Source organism: Ranitomeya variabilis, chromosome 2, assembly GCF_051348905.1.
Source record: "Ranitomeya variabilis isolate aRanVar5 chromosome 2, aRanVar5.hap1, whole genome shotgun sequence".
NCBI lineage: Eukaryota > Metazoa > Chordata > Amphibia > Anura > Dendrobatidae > Ranitomeya > Ranitomeya variabilis.
In genome coordinates this window covers 841,586,480-841,608,301 of record NC_135233.1, presented here as the reverse complement: position 1 = coordinate 841,608,301, position 21,822 = coordinate 841,586,480, and the positions used below count along the sequence as shown (strand labels likewise).

General features: G+C 44.4%; 1 protein-coding gene across 1 annotated transcript in view; it reads left to right on the top strand.

Moving 5' to 3' along the window:
* Positions 1 to 2,761: 2,761 nt before the first annotated feature.
* LOC143803965 (5-hydroxytryptamine receptor 3A-like) overlaps positions 2,762 to 21,822 on the top strand; it is a 110,534-nt gene continuing 91,473 nt past the window's right edge. The window contains exons 1-4 of the mRNA XM_077281715.1: positions 2,762 to 2,774; positions 2,870 to 3,033; positions 19,552 to 19,596; positions 20,700 to 20,809. Coding sequence (XP_077137830.1) covers positions 2,762 to 2,774; positions 2,870 to 3,033; positions 19,552 to 19,596; positions 20,700 to 20,809 — 332 coding nt within the window. The remainder of the gene's footprint in view (positions 2,775 to 2,869; positions 3,034 to 19,551; positions 19,597 to 20,699; positions 20,810 to 21,822) is intronic.

The window sequence follows — 21,822 nt, the reverse complement described above, 5'->3', positions numbered from 1 at the left end:
GAAATTATCACTGCTGGATTAGGTCGAGTGGCAAACCAGTACAGCTATCCTATGAAGTCCTGCCTCTACTACTGATTGGCAGCTTGTTGACAATGTACAGTGAAATAGAAGCTGCCAATCAGTGTGGGCAGAGTTATACACAGCTCAGCATTCTGACTACTGCTATATCTACAGCAGAGAAAACTTTCATCAAAACTGCAGTAAAGAGGCCAGTAAAAGCGGTACATCGCTGGAATTAGGGTTTTTTGCCCCATATTATGCTGATCTTCGATTCCATCACGAAAACCTGCTGACAGATTCCCTTTACATTTTCTATTGTTTAAATCTACATTCAGCCTCATTATATCTTTTGTCTGATGGAACACGTTTAAGCTCAGTATGTCAATGTAATGCATAGTTTGGCTTTTAATATTTGTATATTTCCGACTTTTCCTATGAAACTCCAGACACCTAATGAATATGTAATGCCATATAGATTTTTATGATTCAAAATATCAGTTACTCATCAACTGATGATATCGGAAAACATATTGCTTGGGCGTGGAGAAGAATGGTGATGGTCAGTGAGATAAAATTAAGCTTGAGTAATAAAATGACTCAATGTTTTCCTCAATGTTCCTCAATGTTTTCTGTATGTGAACTTAAGCTGTTTGCTTTATTACCTGGGCTCTATTATCTGCTCTAAGTAGGTGTAAGAACAAGGAAATTCTGCAGAATTGACATTTTTGTAAATTCATATATTTTTAAATAGGTCTCTATAATTAATTATTGTGCACCAGTGATATGACTAGAAAGTGAGATCTACAAGTAATAAATAAAAGCCAGAAGAAATGAGATGGAGTATAAGTTGGTATACATGCAACGTGTAGGAGCATGTTCACACTGGCCACTAAACAGACTGTCAAGGAGGACAGCCAAAGGGGTTGCGCAGATCCCATCTCGTCCACTAATATGTCACAGGTAGCACCAGGCAGATCACACAGATCCCATCAAAGTCACAAGTTTGTCAGGTAGACAAAACTCTGCAGCCTCTAATCATCAGAACAATTACGTAATTGACCACCGAGTGATGGACGAAGCTGCGGCTGCTTCCATTAGTAAGCCAGTTATTGGAGAACTCGCAGTGAGCGTGTGATATAAACACCTCCGATTTCAACGCATGGAAAATATATATACCGTATTTTTCGGTGTATAAGACGACCCCCAACTTTTCCATTTAAAATATAGAGTTTGGGATATACTCGCCGTATAAGTCGGAGGTCATCTTATACACCAGGAGTCGTCTTATACGACGTGTGCGGAGCTCTGAGGTCGCCTCATATGGTGCAGGGAGCGGTCCAGGATGGTTCCCAGGGTCTGGAGGAGAGGAGACTCTCCTTCAGGCCCTGGGATCCATATTCATGTTAAAAAAAGGAATAAAAATTAAAAATATGGATATACTTACCTTCCGACGGCCGCCTGAGTTCTCCCGGCTCTTAGCGGTGCATGCGGCTGCTTCCATTCCCAGGGATGCATTGCGTGAAGGACCTTTGTGACGTAACGGTCGCGTGACCGCGATGTCATCTCAGGTCCTTCGCGCAATGCATCCCTGGGAACGGAAGCTGCCGCATTCACCTCAAACTCCAAATCCTCAGCCTGTGCTTCATCCTGCTACTGCGGTCTCCCGTGACTGTGCATGTCTGGCAGATGCCCTGACACTGAGCTTTCAGGATACATCGGAGGGCTTATCTACAGCATTACAGAATGCTGTAGATAAGCCCTTGATGCCGGTGGGCTTAACTCACCTTCGATTTTGGGGGTGACAGGTTCCCTTTAAGCCTCATTGAGACATCCATTTTTCATATGTGTTCTATCTGTGATTTTCATTATAATCTATGGGGCTGTTCACATGTTCATGTGTTTTTTGTAGACCATGTCTCCACAAAGAAAATCAGAGACATGTCTGTTTTTTATCAGCACGACAGATTAAAATTACCCATACAAGACAATGGGTCTGTGAAAATCACGGTCAGCACACAGATGCCATCTCTGTGCTGTTTGTAACTATCACTGCAATGTACAGGAGGTTTGTAAGGCTACTTTCACACATCAGGTTTTTGGTGCCATGCCGATTCTGGTGTCGCGCCGCAGAGTCGGATTCGGTGTAAAATGTGAAAACCTGATGGAACGGATCCGGTTTTCCGCCGGATCCGATAGCCGGATCCCGAGTAAAACTGGATCCGTTCCATCTGGTTTGCATCTGTTTCTTGCGTTTTTTTTTATCAGTTTTTTGACGGATCCGGTTTTTAAAAACGCCCCGTTACCGCTCATTACAGTAATGAATATGCGGCTCCACCCCTATGGGAGTGGAGTCTGGTCCATATTCATTACTGTAATGAGCGGTACCATGTGACCGCTCAACGCTGGAAGAAGCTGTCAGCGCCCGGAGAACCAGGGACTTGCAGGGACCGCGCCAGGAGCAGGTGAGAATGTCACATCCGCCACTCCCCCTCCCCCACCGACCCCCTGGGACAATGACTCGAGTATAAGCCGAGAGGGGCACTTTCAGCCTAAAAAAATGGGCTGAAAATCTCAGCTTATACTCGAGTATATACGGTACTTTTCTTCTGATTATTCCTCACCAGATTTTGGCTTACAGATACTGAGGTAAAATACTGACCAAATACTGAACATGTGAATGTGGCCTTTGTCCGAGGGAAAAAATCTCACATGTCAACAGTCTCATAGACTGTCATGGGTATGTGTGTTATCCGTAAATAACATGGATAGCACTTGTAAGTGAAAAACTGACGTGTGAATGAGGTCTTACAGTTTGTTTTTGCTTTCTATACTAACTTTAATTATGGGGAATCCTTTTGTTGTCTACCAGGCACTGAAGTTGGGGGTCTGTTTCATTGTGCTGATCGCACTGCAGAAGCCTTCCATGATTCATTCCAGCAAGTGTTTTTAAAGAAGGCTTTCCGTCCATCAGGAGATGCTAATTTCCCAACGTCAGTTAACATTTCCATCACACTGTATGCCGTCTTAGGAGTGGTATGTATGATATGTGTAAGAATTTACTATTCTAGTTTACAATACTCATATATCCTGGTATATGGCCTGATAAAAGTGGCTGGGATGGTCTATATGAACGTACTGCATACACAGCCTTGTCTGCAGAGGCCATGACATGTTGGGGCACAAGTATCAAAAGAATCTTTGAACGATCAAATTTTCATTAGTAAAAATTGATGCAAAATGAATTCAATGTTTGCAGTCTTGGATTTGATGCATGATCAATAAAAATTAAAATGTGGCATAAATGTTGAAACATTGGTTTCTAAGTGTTTAAGTGTGCACTGGAGTAAGATTGACCAAATTCATTAAAAGTCATGCGCCTGTTAATGAATTTGGCACAATTCTCATATGACGTGCTCCACCGCAAGAAGTGAACTTGTACATTTCTTTGTTGCATTCTATGCTTGGTTTTTGTTTTTTTCCTTTTTAAAATCGTGATAAATTTGTCAGTAGCACTTGGCCACACCCCAAGCTCCGCCTACTTGTCAAAAAGTTGATGCAGTAGTTGTTGGCATAAGGCGATGCAATATGGCAGGCACTCAACGGCTAGTGATAGGCGGCTCAAAAAAGAAAACAGAAAAACCCGTAGACTACAGAAAGGATGAACCAAGGAACTCATAATTCCAATGAAGAAAAATGTATTTTGATATATTTGTTGGAGTGATGACGCAGTTGATTCCGGCTCGTCTCTTCCGGTTCAGGCTCCACCGGGGCTGTTGCTGAATCTGGTCCTCGTCGACGCTGCAACGCTGGATCCGGGTACATAGGTTCCGTCTCTCCAAGTCATTCCAGTCATTGTGGACGTCTCAGCTCTGTGTCCCGTGACTCTCGCCGAGGAGGTTCCTGCTCCGCTGGGCTTGTCGCTCCGATTCTCCCGAACAGTGTTCGGGCCCCGGCAGCCGCCTGGGTCCTTTGGTTTCAGGTACGGGGTGCACTCCAGCCGCATCGCTTCTCTGTCTCCCGAGTCGGGCCTGCTCCTCCTCCTGCCGCCATTTCCACAATGCGGCCTACTCCTCTATAATGCAGTGCGCAGGAGTGGTGCATAGCTGCCGGCGCCGTTTCCCATAATGTCGTCATGCAGCTGCACCCAAGGTGTTCTTCTGGACCTCACCTGTTCTAGGGTGGGGGCAACTCCTGCCACTCCACCCATTCCTTTGCGATTTTTTTTTTTTTTAGGAAATGGTGGGGCTAATGGCTCTCTTCGCACCCTCCGGGGGGGGGACCAGACCAGGGACTTCTCCGGGCAGGTCTTCACGCCACATCAGTGCTGTCACTCCCACAAAGGATGAAGTCACAGTAGTTGTCTTCTTCTTTGGCGCCATACTCCGCCATCTTCATGGCTGCCATCTTGGTCTCAATCAAGGTGTCAGGCAAATCTGTTTAGTCAGTCACATTTGAAGTGCCAGTCTCTCCTCTCCTCGCAATTTCTTCCCCTTGCAAGGTGTTAGACGACACAGCGGAGATAAAAGTCACTTGTCTCAAACTTCCAGTCTCATCTTCTCTTGTCACTTCAATGTCATCTCTCACAGGATTCCCACGCTGCACGATTTCGGCATCCTCAGGACTACGCCAAGGGTTTGGAGTGGGCCAGGGCGGTAGTCATGGTTGAGAGCAAACCCTGTATCACACCCTGGCCTCCCCTCACAATATATTAATGTCTTTCCTTCTGCATACCTGTGTTCTGGGTCTCCACGCCATCAGGGTCCACTCTGGGCCATCGGAGGTTCTTGGTAGACGCTACAGCACAAAGGGAGACATAGTCCAACTCAACTTTAACAACAACAGCTTTACTTGGTTCTGTATGCAACATATTCACATTTTTTCCAGCATCAATATCAGGTTTTACAACGTGCAACTCCTCTTCTGTCCCTGTCCTCCTCTCTCTGTCGCTAAGCTCGCTTCCGGGACGGACCGTACCTTTCGATCCCTCAGCATCATCTCTGCTCAGCCTTACTCCATTTGGGGACACCCTCAGCCATTTCGAACCTGTTGTGAGGGCGTTAACCCACGCAATAAGCTGCCACATGATGAGCGACGACCCGCACTGCTTAGCCTTCTCTAGCAACTGCAGTCCCACTAATACTGCACTGCTAGCTCTGATGCTGTTGCTTCTTCTGATGAGGTCCTGACCAGGGATGTTATATGGCTGGGCCTTAAACTTCTTCAACGTTGAGTGGCACGGTGTTGCCTGGGGCTGGCTAGCTCAAGTGAGCTGCATCGGTGCCCTGGCCACAACTGAGATCTACAAGGAAGTCTTTCCTGCCTTATCCACTGTGCCCCTCCTATTTAACAACTACAACGCTACAACTACACCTATGATGTACCCAATCTTGTGGCTAACTTTGGGTACTACACTCACCCTACCAGTACAATGATATTACATCTATATATATATATATTACACAGACATTCAATGTATATACATAGAGCAGCAATAAATACAACCAGGACATCTATTAAGGGGTTAGCGAGAGATGATAGACTTTACAACCCCTTACATATTCATCAGCAAATTGATTTAGGATATATACAGATGGGGAAACATTTTAGTCCTATTCAGACTTTGATCATGGCCTACAAGTTACATGTATATACAGTACAGACCAAACGTTTGGACACACCTTCTCTTTTAAAGATTTTTCTGTATTTTCATGACTATGAAAATTGTACATTCACACTGAAGGCATCAAAACTATGAATTAACACATGTGGAATTATATACTTAACAAAAAAGTGTGAAACAACTGAAATTATGTCTTATATTCTGGGTTCTTCAAAGTAGCCACCTTTTGCTTTGATGACTGCTTTGCACACTCTTGGCATTCTCTTGATGAGCTTCAAGAGGTAGTCACCGGGAATGGTCTTCCAACAATCTTGAAGGAGTTCCCAGAGATGCTTAGCACTTGTTGGCCCTTTTGCCTTCATTCTGCGGTCCAGCTCACCCCAAACCATGTCGATTGGGTTCAGGTCTGGTGACTGTGGAAGCCAGGTTATCTGGCGTAGCACCCCATCACTCTCCTTGGTCAAATAGCCCTTACACAGCCTGGAGGTATGTGTTGGGGTCATTGTCCTGTTGAAAAATAAATGATTGTCCAACTAAACGCAAACCGGATGGAACAGCATGCCGCTGCAAGATGCTGTGGTAGCCATGCTGGTTCAGTATGCCTTCAATTTTGAATAAATCCCCAACAGTGTCACCAGCAAAGCACCCCCACACCATCACACCTCCTCCTCCATGCTTCATGGTGGGAACCAGGCATGTAGAGTCCATCCGTTCACCTTTCCTGCATCGCACAACAACACAGTGGTTGGAACCAAAGATCTCAAATTTGGACTCATGAGACCAAAGCACAGATTTCTACTGGTCTAATGTCCATTCCTTGTGTTCTTTAGCCCAAACAAGTCTCTTCTGGTTGTTGCCTGTCCTTAGCAGTGGTTTCCTAGCAGCTATTTTACCATGAAGGCCTGCTGCACAAAGTCTCCTCTTAACAGTTGTTGAAGAGATGTCTTCCCAGGTCTTCCTTTCCTGGGGAGGTCCTCATGTGAGCCAGTTTCTTTGTAGCGCTTGATGGTTTTTGCCACTGCACTTGGGGACACTTTCAAAGTTTTATTAATAGTATTATAGTAATGATGGCCACTTGTTTTTCTTTACTTAGCTGCTTTTTTCTTGCCATAATACAAATTCTAATAGTCTATTCAGTAGGACTATCAGCTGTGTATCCACCAGACTTCTGCACAACACAACTGATGGTCCCAACCCCATTTATAAGGCAAGAAATCCCACTTATTAAACCTGACAGGGCACACCTGTGAAGTGAAAACCATTTCTGGTGACTACCTCTTGAAGCTCATCAAGAGAATGCCAAGAGTGTGCAAAGCAGTCATCAAAGCAAAAGGTGGCTACTTCGAAGAACCTAGAATATAAGACATAATTTCAGTTGTTTCACACTTTTTTGTTGAAGGGACTCTGTCATCCCCTCCAGCCGTTATAAACTAAAAGAGCCACCTTGTGCAGCAGTAATGCTACATTCTAACAAGGTGGCTCTTTTAGTTTGTGGTGCAGTTATAGCCAAAATAAAGCGTTTTATAATTTCACCAAAATACCTCTCTTTAGCCCTGGAGGCAGGTCTTAACCCCTCTGCTGCAACCGCCACACTTCAGTCACTCAAATCTTCTTCGGCGCCGGGCGCCACCCCCTCCGCGCTGTTTTCCGCTCAAATCCGGCGCCTGCGCTGTTTAGCACCTTTGCCTGTTTTTCTGTGGTGTTTTTTTCTAGAATAGTGGAGGTTTTTTCCTCCTTTTTTTTCCCTCCTGTTGTGGTTTTTGCTGTTAGACTAGGACTGGCAAGCGTGAGGACCCGTGACGTGGGTTGCCAGCTTATGTATTGTGGCCATAATATTAACTAATACCTTACATTTTTTGATATGTTCTTGTGCACTTTTTTTACTTTTACCTTTTGAGGTGCAGTTGGGCCCTGATGGCTTTGTAAGTTGTGGCTTCTGTTCACACGGGACGCATTACAGTTAGCACTGGCCAGCCCGCCACATGGCGTTACTAATAGGCTATGATCCAGTTGCTGTGCATACTCTGTGTGACCACTGCTGCAGATTATTTATTTGCACTGGTGTGCCAAGCGGCCAATCCCTGATTGTAGGCTCACTGTCTCATTTGGTATTACCACACCTGTGTAGTCGCCATCTTTTACTTGGGCCCACTGCACCATGAGAGTGCATTTGATTTGAGACCTAGACAGGTAAGCACCTTTGCCTGTTTTTCTGTGGTGTTTTTTCCTCCTGTTGTGGTTTTTGCTGTTTAGTACTGGCTGGGGCAGGTGCAGTGAGCTCTGGCCGTCTGACCTCACATGCAGTCTTGCAGACTGCGCCTGTGCGGCCACCCAGCTTGTGAATCCCAGCCCTGCAGTGTGTTATGCATTATGCACAGTGCGGGGCGGGGCTGGGATTCACAAGCTGGGTGGCCGCACTGGCCGCACAGGCGCAGTCTGCAAGACTGCATGTGAGGTCAGACGGCCAGAGCTCACTGCGCCTGCCCCAGCCAGTACTAAACAGCGCAGGTGCCAGATTTGAGTGGAAAACAGCGCGGAGGGGGCGGCGCCCGGCGCCGAAGAAGCCTTGAGTGACTGCAGTGTGGCGTGTGCAGCAGGGGGGTTAAGACCTGCCTCCAGGGCTAAAGAGAGGTATTTTGGCGAAATTATAAAACGCTTTATTTTGGCTATAACTGCACCACAAACTAAAAGAGCCACCTTGTTAGAATGCAGCATTACTGCTGCACAAGGTGGCTCTTTTAGTTTATAACGGCTGGAGGGGGTGACAGAGTCCCTTTAAGTATATAACTCCACATGTGTTAATTCATAGTTTTGATGCCTTCATTGTGAATGTACAATTTTCATAGTCATGAAAATACAGAAAAATCTTTAAATGAGAAAGTGTGTCCAAACTTTTGGTCTATACTATATATATATATATATATATATATATATATATATATATATAATCTATGAATACAAATAATAAATAACGAGTACACAATAATAGACAATGAATAATTGATGAAAAACACATTACATATGATTATGATGAGTATACATGATCATGAGGAATATTACATGATTGCAACAAATGATTATATCAAATTAAGGCCGGCGTCACACTCGGCGTAAGACAATACGGTCCGTATTTTACGGCCGTAATACGGCCGAAATACGGTGAAATGTTCCCAAAATAGTGATCCGTAGGCAGGGTGTGTCAGCGTATTTTGCGCATGGCATCCTCCGTATGTAATCCGTATGGCATCCGTACTGCGAGATTTTCGCGCAGGCTTGCAAAACCGACATCTAATGGATTTATGTGCTCAAATGTTCATTAAAACATATATACAGTATATATATATATATATATGTCATTGAGACACATATATATATATTCTGTATTTAGATTTCATTCTGCGCGATATCTGTGAACAGCCGGTAATTCAATTGCCGGCTTTTCATTTCTCCTGCACAAACCCGACAGGATATGAGACATGGTTTACATACAGTAAACCATCTCATATCCCCTTTTTTTTGCATATTCCACACTACTAATGTTAGTAGTGTGTATGTGCAAAATTTCAGCGCTGTAGCTGCTAAAATAAAGGGTTAAATGGCGGAAAAAATTGGCGTGGGCTCCCGCGCAATTTTCTCCGCCAGAGCGGTAAAGCCAGTGACTGAGGGCAGATATTAATAGCCAGGAGAGGGTCCATGGTTATTGGCCCCCCCGTGGCTAAAAACATCTGCCCCCAGCCACCCCAGAAAAGGCACATCTGGAAGATGCGCCTATTCTGGCACTTGGCCACTCTCTTCCCACTCCCTGTAGCGGTGGGATATGGGGTAATGAAGGGTTAATGCCACCTTGCTATTGTAAGGTGACATTAAGCCAGATTAATAATGGAGAGGCGTCAATTATGTCACCTATCCATTATTAATCCAATTGTAGGAAAGGGTTAAAAAACACACACACACATGATTAAAAAGGATTTTAATGAAATAAACACAGCGGTTGTTGTAATAATTTATTGTTCTCTCAAATCCATTTGCAGTCCCTCGCTTGGCAACATAATAAACGCACAAGATACATACCTTCTGATGTACTGTCAGGTCCAACGATGTAATCCATCTGAAGGGGTTAACTAATATTACAAGCAGGAGCCCTGCTATAATGCAGCTGTGCTCCGTGCTTGTAGTTCCCCTGCGAATGAATGAAATGTAGGTCATTGACCTACATTTCATTCATTCGCGGTGAGGCGCCCTCTGGTGGATGTTCTCATGAACTGCAGCCTGGGAACTTTTTCCCACGCTCCAGGTCATATGAGGACATCCACCAGGGGGCGCATCACCGCGAATGAATGAAATGTAGGTCAATGACCTACATTTCATTCATTCGCAGGGGAATTACAAGCACGGAGCACAGCTGCATTATAGCAGGGCTCCTGCTTGTAATATTAGTTAACCCCTTCAGATGGATTACATCGTTGGACCTGACAGTACATCAGAAGGTATGTATCTTGTGCGTTTATTATGTTGCCAAGCGAGGGACTGCAAATGGATTTGAGAGAACAATAAATTATTACAACAACCGCTGTGTTTATTTCATTAAAATCCTTTTTAATCATGTGTGTGTGTGTTTTTTAACCCTTTCCTACAATTGGATTAATAATGGATAGGTGTCATAATTGACGCCTCTCCATTATTAATCTGGCTTAATGTCACCTTACAATAGCAAGGTGGCATTAACCCTTCATTACCCCATATCCCACCGCTACAGGGAGTGGGAAGAGAGTGGCCAAGTGCCAGAATAGGCACATCTTCCAGATGTGCCTTTTCTGGGGTGGCTGGGGGCAGATGTTTTTAGCCACGGGGGGGCCAAAAACCATGGACCCTCTCCTGGCTAATAATATCTGCCCTCAGTCACTGGCTTTACCGCTCTGGCGGAGAAAATTGCGCGGGAGCCCACGCCAATTTTTTCCGCCATTTAACCCTTTATTTTAGCAGCTACAGCGCTGAAATTTTGCACATACACACTACTAACATTAGTAGTGTGGAATATGCAAAAAAAAGGGGGATATGAGATGGTTTACTGTATGTAAACCATGTCTCATATCCTGTCGGGTTTGTGCAGGAGAAATGAAAAGCCGGCAATTGAATTACCGACTTTTCACTAACAGCGCTGCGTATTTCTCGCAAGTCACACTGCTGGTCAGTGTGGAATCCGTATTTTTCTCGCCCCCATAGACTTTCATTGGCGATTTTTTTGCGCAGTACGCTGACAAACGCAGCATGCTGCGATTTTGTACGGCCGTAGAAAGCCGTATAATACTGAACCGTAATATACGGCTAATAGGAGCAGCCCCATTGAGAATAATTGTGCCGTATGTTATGCGAGTTTTACGGACGTAGTTTCTGCGCTCTTACGTCCGTAAAACTCGCCAGTGTGACGCCGGCCTAAGGCTGCAAAAATTAACTAATCAGAAAGAAAGTAACAGAAAGAAAATTAAATATTTTTTTCTCAGAATTATCCTAAATTGGAGTGCCTTGGTCCCTCTTTCTAAAGGACTGGTGTAAAGACACCAAAAGTCATAAACGTTTTGCCCAACTACAATTATCACAAAACGTTTGTGACATTTCAAGCAGCTTTACCATATAAGGCCGGTTTCACACGTCAGTGGCTCCGGTACGTGAGGTGACAGTTTCCTCACGTACTGGAGACACTGACACACGTAGACCCATAAAAATCAATGCATCTGTTCAGATGTCATTTATTTTTTGCGGACCGTGTCTCCGTGTGCCAAACACGGAGACATGTCAGTGTTCGTGGGAGCGCACGTATTACACGGACCCAATAGAGTCAATGGGTCCGCGTAAAACACGGACCTCACACGGACATTCTCCGTCTGGGGTCCGTGTGCGTGCAGGAGACAGCGCTACAGTAAGCGCTGTCCCCCCCACATGGTGCTGAAGCCGGTATTCATATCTTCCCTGTAGCAGCGTTTGCTATAGAGAAAATATGAAGAATAGTGTTAAAAATAAAGATCTATGTGTCCGCCGCCCCCCCACCCCCTGTGCGCCCCCCCGCTGGTCAGAAAATACTTACCCGCTCCCTCGCTCCTTCCTGGTCTGGCCGCGCCTCCTACTGTATGCGGTCACGTGGGGCCGATCATTTACAATCATGAATAGTCGGCTCCGCCCCTATGGGAGGTGGAGCCACATATTCATGACTGTAAATGATCGGCCCCACGTGACCGCATGCAGGAGAAGCCGCGGCCAGACCAGGAAGGAGCGACAGCCGACGGGGGACCCGGGTAAGTATTTTCTGACCAGCGGGGGGGCGCACAGGGGGTGGGGGGGCGCACAGGGGGTGGGGGGGCGGCGGACACCTAAATCTTTATTTTTAACACTATTCTTCATATTTTCTCTGCAGCAAACGCTACTGCAGAGAGGATATGAATCGCAGCTTCAGCAGCTTCAGCACCATGCAGAGTGGGTACCACACGCTCCGTGTGGTACCCACTCGCCATACGGGCGGCACACGTGTGCCGCACGTATGGCCTCCGTGAGTTCCCAGGCACACGGACACGGATAACTCCGGTACCGATTTATTCCGGTACCGGAATTATCTGGACGTGTGGGACAGCCCTAAAACTGCCAAAAACGCCTTGATGAGCAGGTCCATTATGATTCCATCTGCGTGTTCTGATCTGACTTAGGCTGTCTGACAATTTTACTGCAGTGGAACATCAAACTTGGTTTGTGAATTTGGAACATGCTTGAGACAAAGTGATATTAGGGAAACCTTTCAATGCTTGCGGGCAGGTATTTTATAGATAGAATATCATTATTGTTATCAGTAGATTTACTCATAAAAGCTGTCTGATAGTTTACATATGCCCCTTTTAGTGACTGAAACAGGGTTGACAGACCCTTATTACAAATATTAAGATTTAAGCCACCATTCTGGTGCTGAGCTCAGGAATATACAGATTTATAAAATTTGTGGCTTGTAATGATGCAAAAGATTTTCAAATCCAGAGCGTGTCCTATCACTTGCTGATTTCTGCAGGCGATTTGATCATTTTTATGCCAAAATTTCACACTCGCATCCAAATCATCATCAAAGGCCACAACAAAGTGAACATGCACATTTTGTGTTGCTCATTTTCATTGCAGATGTCTAACGCTTAGCTATTATACACTGCATGTGCGATCCCAGCCCAGACCTCTTTGTAAGGCTACATTCATATGACTATATTTTTTATCTGAGTGCTGATCGTGAAAATTACAGACAGCACTTGTCCAGTGTTATTGAATAGAGCTGTTCAGATGACCTCATTTTTTATCATGGACCATATGACCACATGAGAATAATCACAGCATGTACTATACCTTTTAGAATCTCAGATGAGACTAGCCTATTTAATTATGTAATAATAATAATAATAATAATTTGATTTATATAGCGCCAACCTATTCCGCAGCGCTTTACAAATTATAAAGGGGATTTGTACAGACAATAGACATTACAGCGTAACAAAAACACAGTTCAAAATAGATACCAAGAGGAGTGAGGGCCCTGCTCGCAAGCTTACAATCTATAGTAGATGCAGGAATAAAAATCGGATCCCGTACATCAACATTATAAAATCTGTTTTTTTACATTGCAATTCTTAACATAGTAAACTGTTTATGATCTTGTAAATCATATTCATTTCTGATGTATAAAGACGAATACCACATGGATGCCATACAAATAGCATGTAGCTAGCATTTGGATGACAATACAGATGAAAAAATCATCCGTTATTTCTGGAAGAGAATTGAACAATTAGCCAAGTTAAGAAAAGTCTATGTAAAATTGTCTGTTTTCCAGATATAAAAAATATATAATTTTTCATACATACTGTCATCCATCTGTTTTTTATATTTGTATGGCATCCACATTTTACATGAATAATGTGGTAAATAATAAAAGGTCAAACACAGTTTCTAATATTAGAAGAGATCTGTCACCAGGTTTTTGCTACCTGGGAGTAGCATGATGTAGGCAAAGAGAACATTCCTGACTCCAACAATGTATCACTTAGATTAGGCTAGTTTCACATTTGCGGTTGAATCCGCAGCGTATCTTCTGCAACCTGAAACGCACGATAAACCGCAGGCAAACTCGTGCAAACGCGTGCAAACGCAGCGGTTTTTAAACGCATAAGCTTACACATATGGTCAAAAAAACACAGCGTTTGCATGCTTTTTCATGCATTTTGCATTCGTTTGCGTTTTTTGTGTGCATGGTGGAAAAATTTACAGGAGAAAAATCTAGATAAACAGACACCGCCAATGGGACAACAGTGGGCGTGTGTTATGGGATATCTTTATATAGACATTTGGACAGCTGAAATCTTCAGATTTTGCTACTGTATCCTGTGTCATGATGGATCTTCGCATGGAGAGCTTTTATTTCAACCTGGATTTAAATATAAAGCTGTTTCTTGCCTATGCGTTTGCTTGTGAGCAACAAAAAATAGAGAAAGAAAGAGAAGAACACGGCGTCGGCGTTATTGGAGACACCCCGTTATTGAACTCTGGGAGAGCCTACCACACCCTATACAGCGAGCTCAATGCCAACCCGGACAAATTTCCGGAATATACCAGGATGTCTCAAGAGACCTTTCGGGATTTGCTAGGTCGTGTCCAAGGAGCCATCCGGAGACAGGACACCCAGCTCCGTAGAGCGATTCCTGCAGAGGAACGTCTCCTGGTCACATTAAGGTACGTAATAATTCTAAAAAAACGCCTGTCATAATAATTATTGTTTTGCCATGTATTATTTGTTTTTTACTTTATGCGTTTATGAAAACCCCATCATAAATATAATTGTTCGTAATTTGTTTATTTCTTTTTTGGCTGATTCCTGGCTTCCGGAGAGAGCTTATCATCGCTCCATTTTCAGTACCGGCTTGGAATTTCCACCTTGTCTGGAATAGTTGCGGAAACCTGCTGGGCTTTGTGGAACGTTCTCCGGGATGAATTTATCCCGTGAGGCTTCTTTCACACTAGCGTCGGGCTCGGCCCGTCGCGGTGCGTCGGGCCGAGGTCACCGACGCTAGCGTTGTCTCCGCCGCACAACGGGTGCAGCGGATGCATTTTTCCAGCGCATCCGCTGCCCCATTGTGAAGTGCGGGGAGGTGTAACGTTTTTTGGTCCCGACGGTCCGCCACAGCACGGCGCAACCATCGCACGATGGTTGCGACGTGTGGCAATGCGTCGCAAATGCGTCGCTAATGTTAGTCAATGCTGAAAAAACGACGCATTTGCGACGTATTGCAGTTAACGCTAGTGTGAAAGAAGCCTTACCCACCGTGGAAATGTGGCTGGAAATTGCCGACAAATTCTGGAGAGTGTGTAATTTCCCCAACTGTTTGGGAGCACTGGATGGAAAGCACATACGGATTACCAAACCCGCCAGATCTGGATCCGAGTACTTTAACTACAAGAAATATTTTTCTGTAGTGCTCATTGCAATAGCAGATGCGGACTGTAGCTTTATCGCCATCGACATTGGAGCTTTTGGCCGGGCAATGACTCCCAGACTTTCAAGAACTCAGATATGGGCCGTTTGTATAGCAAAAATTTTAATTTTCACCTGCCACGACCTCTCCCCAACACTCAAGGCCCACCGATGCCATTTGTTATGGTTGGGGATGAGGCCTTTCAGATGTGTGAAAACCTACTGAAGCCCTATTCCAGTCAGGACTTGAACGACACTAAAAGGATTTTTAACTACAGACTGACCAGGGCCCGAAGAACTGTTGAGTGTACCTTAGGATACAGTGTCTTCTGATTTATTCTCACTGCGGGGCTGGGATTCACAGGCAGGGCGGCCGCACAGGCGCAGTCAGCTAGACTGCATATGAGGACAGAGGACGGGCAGCGCTCACTGCACCTGCCCAAGGCAGGAGAAAAGAGCGCAGGCGCTGGCTCATTTCAAAACAGCGATGAGGAGGCGGTACCCGGCGCCAACAGGATTTGAGTGACGGCTGTGTGGTGTCTGCAGCAGGGGGGGAAAGGCCTGCCTCCAGGACTGAAGAAAGGTATTTGGGACTAATTACAAAACGGATTATTTCTGCAGTTACAGCACCAATAACTAAAAGAGACACCTTGTGCAGCAGTAATGCTGCATTCTGACAAGGTGGCTCTTTTAGTTTCAAACGCCTGGGGGGTGACAGGTTCCCTTTAAAAAAATGATGTGCTGACCTCTGGAGGTCGGCTTTCACTTGGTCAAGGCTTCGGGTGACATCCTGGATAAGTGTATTCATAAGGTTGAAGCCACTATCCAGTCTGTCTCCCATCGCCTTGAGTCCATAATGAAAGATCGAGCTCAAGTGCAAAAACTCGGGCATGAGTGACCTGTCCGAGGCCCTCTGCTGCTAGCGGGAAGAGCCCCGCCAAAAAAAGAGGCAGAGGACTGGGACAGGGGAACACCTGATGGATCAGTTTCCTGGTCTCCAGTCTGTGTTGCATGTGTTGCACACCAACTATCTGCTGCTGCGCTGATGGATGGCTGGGACGGGTCCGTGGCTGTTCGATGAAGGACCACTCCAGAACCAGGATCAAGAGTGCTGCTCCAGGTCCTGTAAAAAGAAAAGCATTAGTACCAAAGGTTTACAATAGTAAAAGCGCCAACTCCTGTGGAACAGAAAAATACAGATTAGTCAATACAACACAATCCAATACACCACAAAAATACTTACGTTCTCTGGGCAAGTACCTGTCTCAAAAATGCCAGCATGCGATGATGGTTATATTTTCTGATCCTTGCTCCAGAACCACTGGGAACCCGGCTCTCTTGACGAAGGTCCTTGTTAAAGCGATCCTTCATCGAATGCCAACGTGTTCTGACTTTGAGCACTGTTTTAAAAAAAAAAATGGTTAGACAATGCACTTTTGGCTGGGATCACACAACTGTGTGTGTGATGAGAGAAACTCTCAGGAGTTTCTCTCATCACACACAGTTGTGTGATCCCGGCCAAGGTCACTGCTGCATCACACCGCATTGCAATACTTATGAAATGCCTTGCGGAACTGAGGCGGGCATCGTCCCAGCCATCCATCATCACTTGGGCCACCTCATTCCATAGTCGCCGGATCGTCACGTTGTTCAAGTGCTGCGGAACCCGGGTGTCCCACAACGGGACTCGCTCATGGACCAGGGAGATGAGGATATCATTATCAATGAGGTCCTCATCCCGTTCTGGAACCTAGAAAAGAAAGAAATACATTAATGTTGGAGAGATTAAAATCAGGAAAAGAAAGAAAACAACAGAGACAGAAAACAGGCAAGAATAATTAAAGTCAATAAAAAAAAGTCAAGAACAAATAGGTAAAGAAATAAGCAAAGTGAAGAAATGAACAGTCAACAATAGTACAATCAGTCAGGTATACTTACACGCCACCTTGCCACACGATCTTGTCCATGCTGCTCCTGCTCGGCCTCTGCTGCAGTTAAAGAACTGTTCTGAAAAAGAAAAAAAAATTGTCACATGTGTAGATGTGACAGAGAATACTTTCCAATCTGAAGAGGTGAGTACTCACTTCACTTTCATTTCCACCATGTTCAGGGCCAAGATGCTCCTCGGAAGAAGTCAACGACATTCTGATGAATGCAGCAAGAAAAAAAGAGACAGAAATTATTAGTACATATAAAGAGAGAAAAAAGAAAAAACAGACATTGGCTTTTATACTCACATTGTTGAAAGTGGAGATTCCTCACAGTTTCTTTCCAGTGACTGATCTTGTTCCCAGTCTGCTGAATTGTGGACTGCAAATGCCCACTCCTTCTTATCAGTTTGTATGTGGGGGGTGGCTAATTAGTGTCTAGACAGGTTTACTGTGGAAAAACGCATGCGTTCACAAACGCAAACAAACGCGTGTGCTTGCGAACGCATGCGTTCTTATAGACTGAAATGCATTTTTTTATGCATTCCTTCCGCTAACAACCGCATACGTTTCTAGGCGGCAAATTCACACCTCCGAAATTGCAACATGTTGCGTTTACCGCTCCAAGCCGCAGACAATGAAACAACACATGCGTCGTCAAATGCAGCAAAAAGCATCCAATCGCATGTACCTGCGTCACTAATGCTAAAGATAAGAAAACACGACGCATGCAGAAGTATGCGGCATAAACGCTGTGGACACAACCGCAAATGTGAAACCAGCCTTACTGAGTGCAGCAGTTGTGACACAATCAGGGTTTCTAGATTTAGCAATGCAGCAGAGCTGAGGAAGCTAAGGCTAGTTTCACACTAGTGTCTTGCTGAGCTGTGGAGGGCTGAGGACTTCCTCCGTGAAGCCCCGCCTACGGCCGTACCTCCACCGCTCAGCTCCGCCTACGACCGCATGCGGCCTGCGTACCTATCTTTAACATTAAGTACGCAGGTCGCGCGGATGTATGCGGATGTATGCGGATGCGTCGTTTTGACGATGCGGTGACCCACGTCGAACGCAGCTGGTTGTAATTTTTTTTTTCTCTGCATCGTCAAAACAGCGCATGCAGAGGCATCTGTATACATCCGATGCACAACCTCCATACCTAATGTTAAAGATAGGTAGGCAGGCCGTATGCAGACATAGGCGGAGCTGAGCGGCGGAGGTGCGGCCGTGGGCTTCACGGAGGAAGTCCGCAGCCCTCCGCAGCTCAGCAAAACGCTAGTGTGAAACTAGCCTTACCCCGCCCAAACCAGGCTCTATATGTACATTGTGGCAGCACGGTGGCTCAGTGGTTAGCACTGCAGCGCTGGAATCCTGGGTTCAAATCTCACCAAGGACAACATCTACAAGGAGTTTGTATGTTCTCCCCATGTTTGTGTGGGTTGTAGTGAATTTATAGTGTGAGTGCCATTGGGGACAGTGATGATAATGTCTGTAAAGCGCTGCGGAGTAAGATAAGATAATAATTGTCTATTGACAGTGAGCTGCTTGTCAGAAGAGGGGGGTGGAGTCGGACCAGTGCTCACGTGGCCAGCTAGTAACAGCAACGACAATATCCTAGTGATAAAACCTTAATTGTAAGTAAACAACAGCACACAGCTTAATAAGTGACACATCGCTGAAATCTGTGTTCCAGCCTCTATCGCCTACTGTCTGTAGAGTGCATAACACAAATCTGCTGATAGATTCCCTTAATTAATTGTAATAGATCCATGAAAACACATGACATATGGAGAGTAACTTATATGTGAACCATTTTTTTCACACACATACACATATAATGGTATACCAGAATAATAGTGAATGTATTAGTGCATTCTGCGATAATTTACATGCAGACCATCAGTCTGTGTGTAGAAATATTCATGTGAACTACCATATTAACTTGCATTGGTCAATGTGCTGACATGCTTGTCTGAGCAAGCCAGTAAACACATGGAGTTCCTTGTCAAAATAAATGTATCCAACGCAGAATTCCTGCAGTAGAAAATCTGCAGTGAAATGGGTGGTTTGCAGAAATGCTGCAGATTTGTCTCGCATTATACTTTTACCCGGTGAGTTTCCACGCTGTAGATATTGTTGCAGAAATTTCCTTTTATCTGAATGGGGTTGTTTCAGACGAAAGCAACAAAATTAGAACTTTCTGCAACAAATTCTGCAGAAAATATGCAATATGTAAACTTTCCCTTGCATTTCAAAGGCTGAAATCCACTGTGAAGTCGACAGACTAAACTGCCATGCTGTGGATTAAAATTTTTCAAAATGTATTGGGGATTCACAACTACGCAGAGGATTTTACGTCTGGAAAATCTGGAGGAAAAATCCTCTGTGTAGGCTACCAGTGTACACATACCCTAATAATTAGAAACATTTCCAACCATCACTAGAAACATTGAGCACAAGTCTTTTATGTGCAGATTATCTCATACTAAAACTATTTTATTTCTTTTTTTTTTTAGAATGAAAAAGAGCAACTACTGACAACCTTTCTATCAATACGTATGGTGAGTGAGCAGAAAAGTCTTTGAAAGGGCCTCTGTCATCCCCAAAACTTGATTTAAACTACATATACAGTCATTCCTGCAGTATAAATTTCCATTGATTGTATAGAAAAACTGTTTTATTACATGCGCTCCTTGGTGCACCCTTGGTGTGGCAAAGGGTTCAGTGCACCATTCTGTCCCCCCAATCAGCAGGCCACACACCGCCCCCTAGCTTTATTGATAGGGATCGATTGTGTAGGAAGAATTGCCTGATTTCAGTCCACAAACCTACGCTGTGTACTGGCACGGTAGGATCCCAACAAAAGCACACACAGTATCAACGCTGGTGCCATCTCCTGTCTGTAACGCCTGCTCGCAGCACACTACTCTGTGATCCTGTGTGTAGTGCACGCTCACAACACACAGGGTCATGCAGCGGCTGCTCGCTACTGTGTGATCCTGTCTCTGGGTCAGACGGCCGTATGCTCTCTCATGCGAGGGAATCAGGGTCATCTGAGTGTAATCTGATTCTCTCACATAAGAATCGTCTCACTGGTGCGGAGAAGATGAAGAACTTAATTTCTCCATATTCTCCATTGTCTATGTGTGCGGACATCGGAATGCACACGGATGAGATCCGAGTGCAGTCCAATGTTTCACACGCACCCATAGATTTGTATGGGTGCATGTGATCCGAATATCAGATGCACTTCGCAGCGTTCTGTGATTGTTTTCTCATGCGGTGTTGGCATGACTGCTATCCAACAAAACATAGGATAGCACGCGACCACGTTATACGCTCATGTGAGTGATCCCTAGTGCTTGCTCTCTGCGCACAGGAACATACAGCGGCTGATCGCTACAGCATGATCCAATATTCAAGTATAATAAAGTATCTGGTAATATAAAAGAAGTATTCCCATATGTGCCTGATACCTGTAGGACAAATCTATTTGTCATTCCCTACAATCAAGAGGTGTTCTCACAGTTAATCCTGCCTCAGCAAAGACACACATACTAATTCCTCTTATGTTCATTGCCCAAACCCAATATTTAGCCTTATCAAAAAGTGAATCCTTTGAGATGTTTTACCATTGCCTAGCAACATTTTATATATTTTTCAGCTGTGGTTTAATGATTTTGCAAAATGGGATCCAGAAGAGTGTGGTGGTATAAAGGACATCTCAGTGCCCATTGAAAAGATGTGGGTTCCAGATATATTTATCCAGCAGTTGTGAGTATCCAAAGTATAAAGCTGAGAGTTCTTGGCCGAATATTACTCAGAAATCTTTTGTTAGTGTTTTAAAAACTGTAAACAATTAAAGAAATATTATATATAACAACATCATTATTATTTTGCCATATTATAAGAGCCATACTTTTTATTTTTTAACTGACACAGCTGTATACAGGCTTTTGGTTTGCTTCTTTGACTTATTTATTGATTTATATTGGGGGTGATGAGAATGGGAAGAAAATATGGTACTAGATACCTTATCAGGCCGGGGCCACACTTGTGTACAAAGAAATTGGTCCCATTCTCATTCAGGAGAGTGATACGATTTTTTTCTCACTTCTCATCCGTGTGCTGTCCGTATCGTATACAATCTGTCTTTTACTCAGCAGCTATTAATATTTTACAGGACCATTCCTCTGTTACAGAATTGCAATGTCTCTGTAAAAATCGTATGCCATACTGATGGTCCGTATGGCATACGATTTTTTTCTCGCACCTCTCCGATTTTGGAATCAAATATGCTGCGATTTATTTCTCACACTGAATACAACTGAGAAAAATATGCAGATCTGCACTGTCTCATTGAATAGCATTGGTTCGAGTACAATACTTTTTTTTTATCAGCTTTCACTTGTCCAATTTATACGGTTGTGTGAGGGAATCCTAAATGGAATTCCTGGAGAACTTTGTTAAGCCCATGACTGCCACAACGCCTATCTAACCCATGAGTCCCTATGGACTGTGTCATTTCATAACTTTTATTAGAGTTAAAGGGGTATTTCCATCTCCCAGATCCTAACCAAATATGTAGTAATTGTAATAATAATAATAATATTGGCAAATACCTCTAATTTGAAATGTAGAATCGTTCTTCTGATATGCTATGATACTTACCCCATGTGCAGGCCATTGCTTTAGCCTAGGTATCTATGGTTACGACCACTCAGATAATAGCATAGCAGTAGTTTGTGATCGTAACCATGGACACCGAAGCTACTGCAATGCCCTGC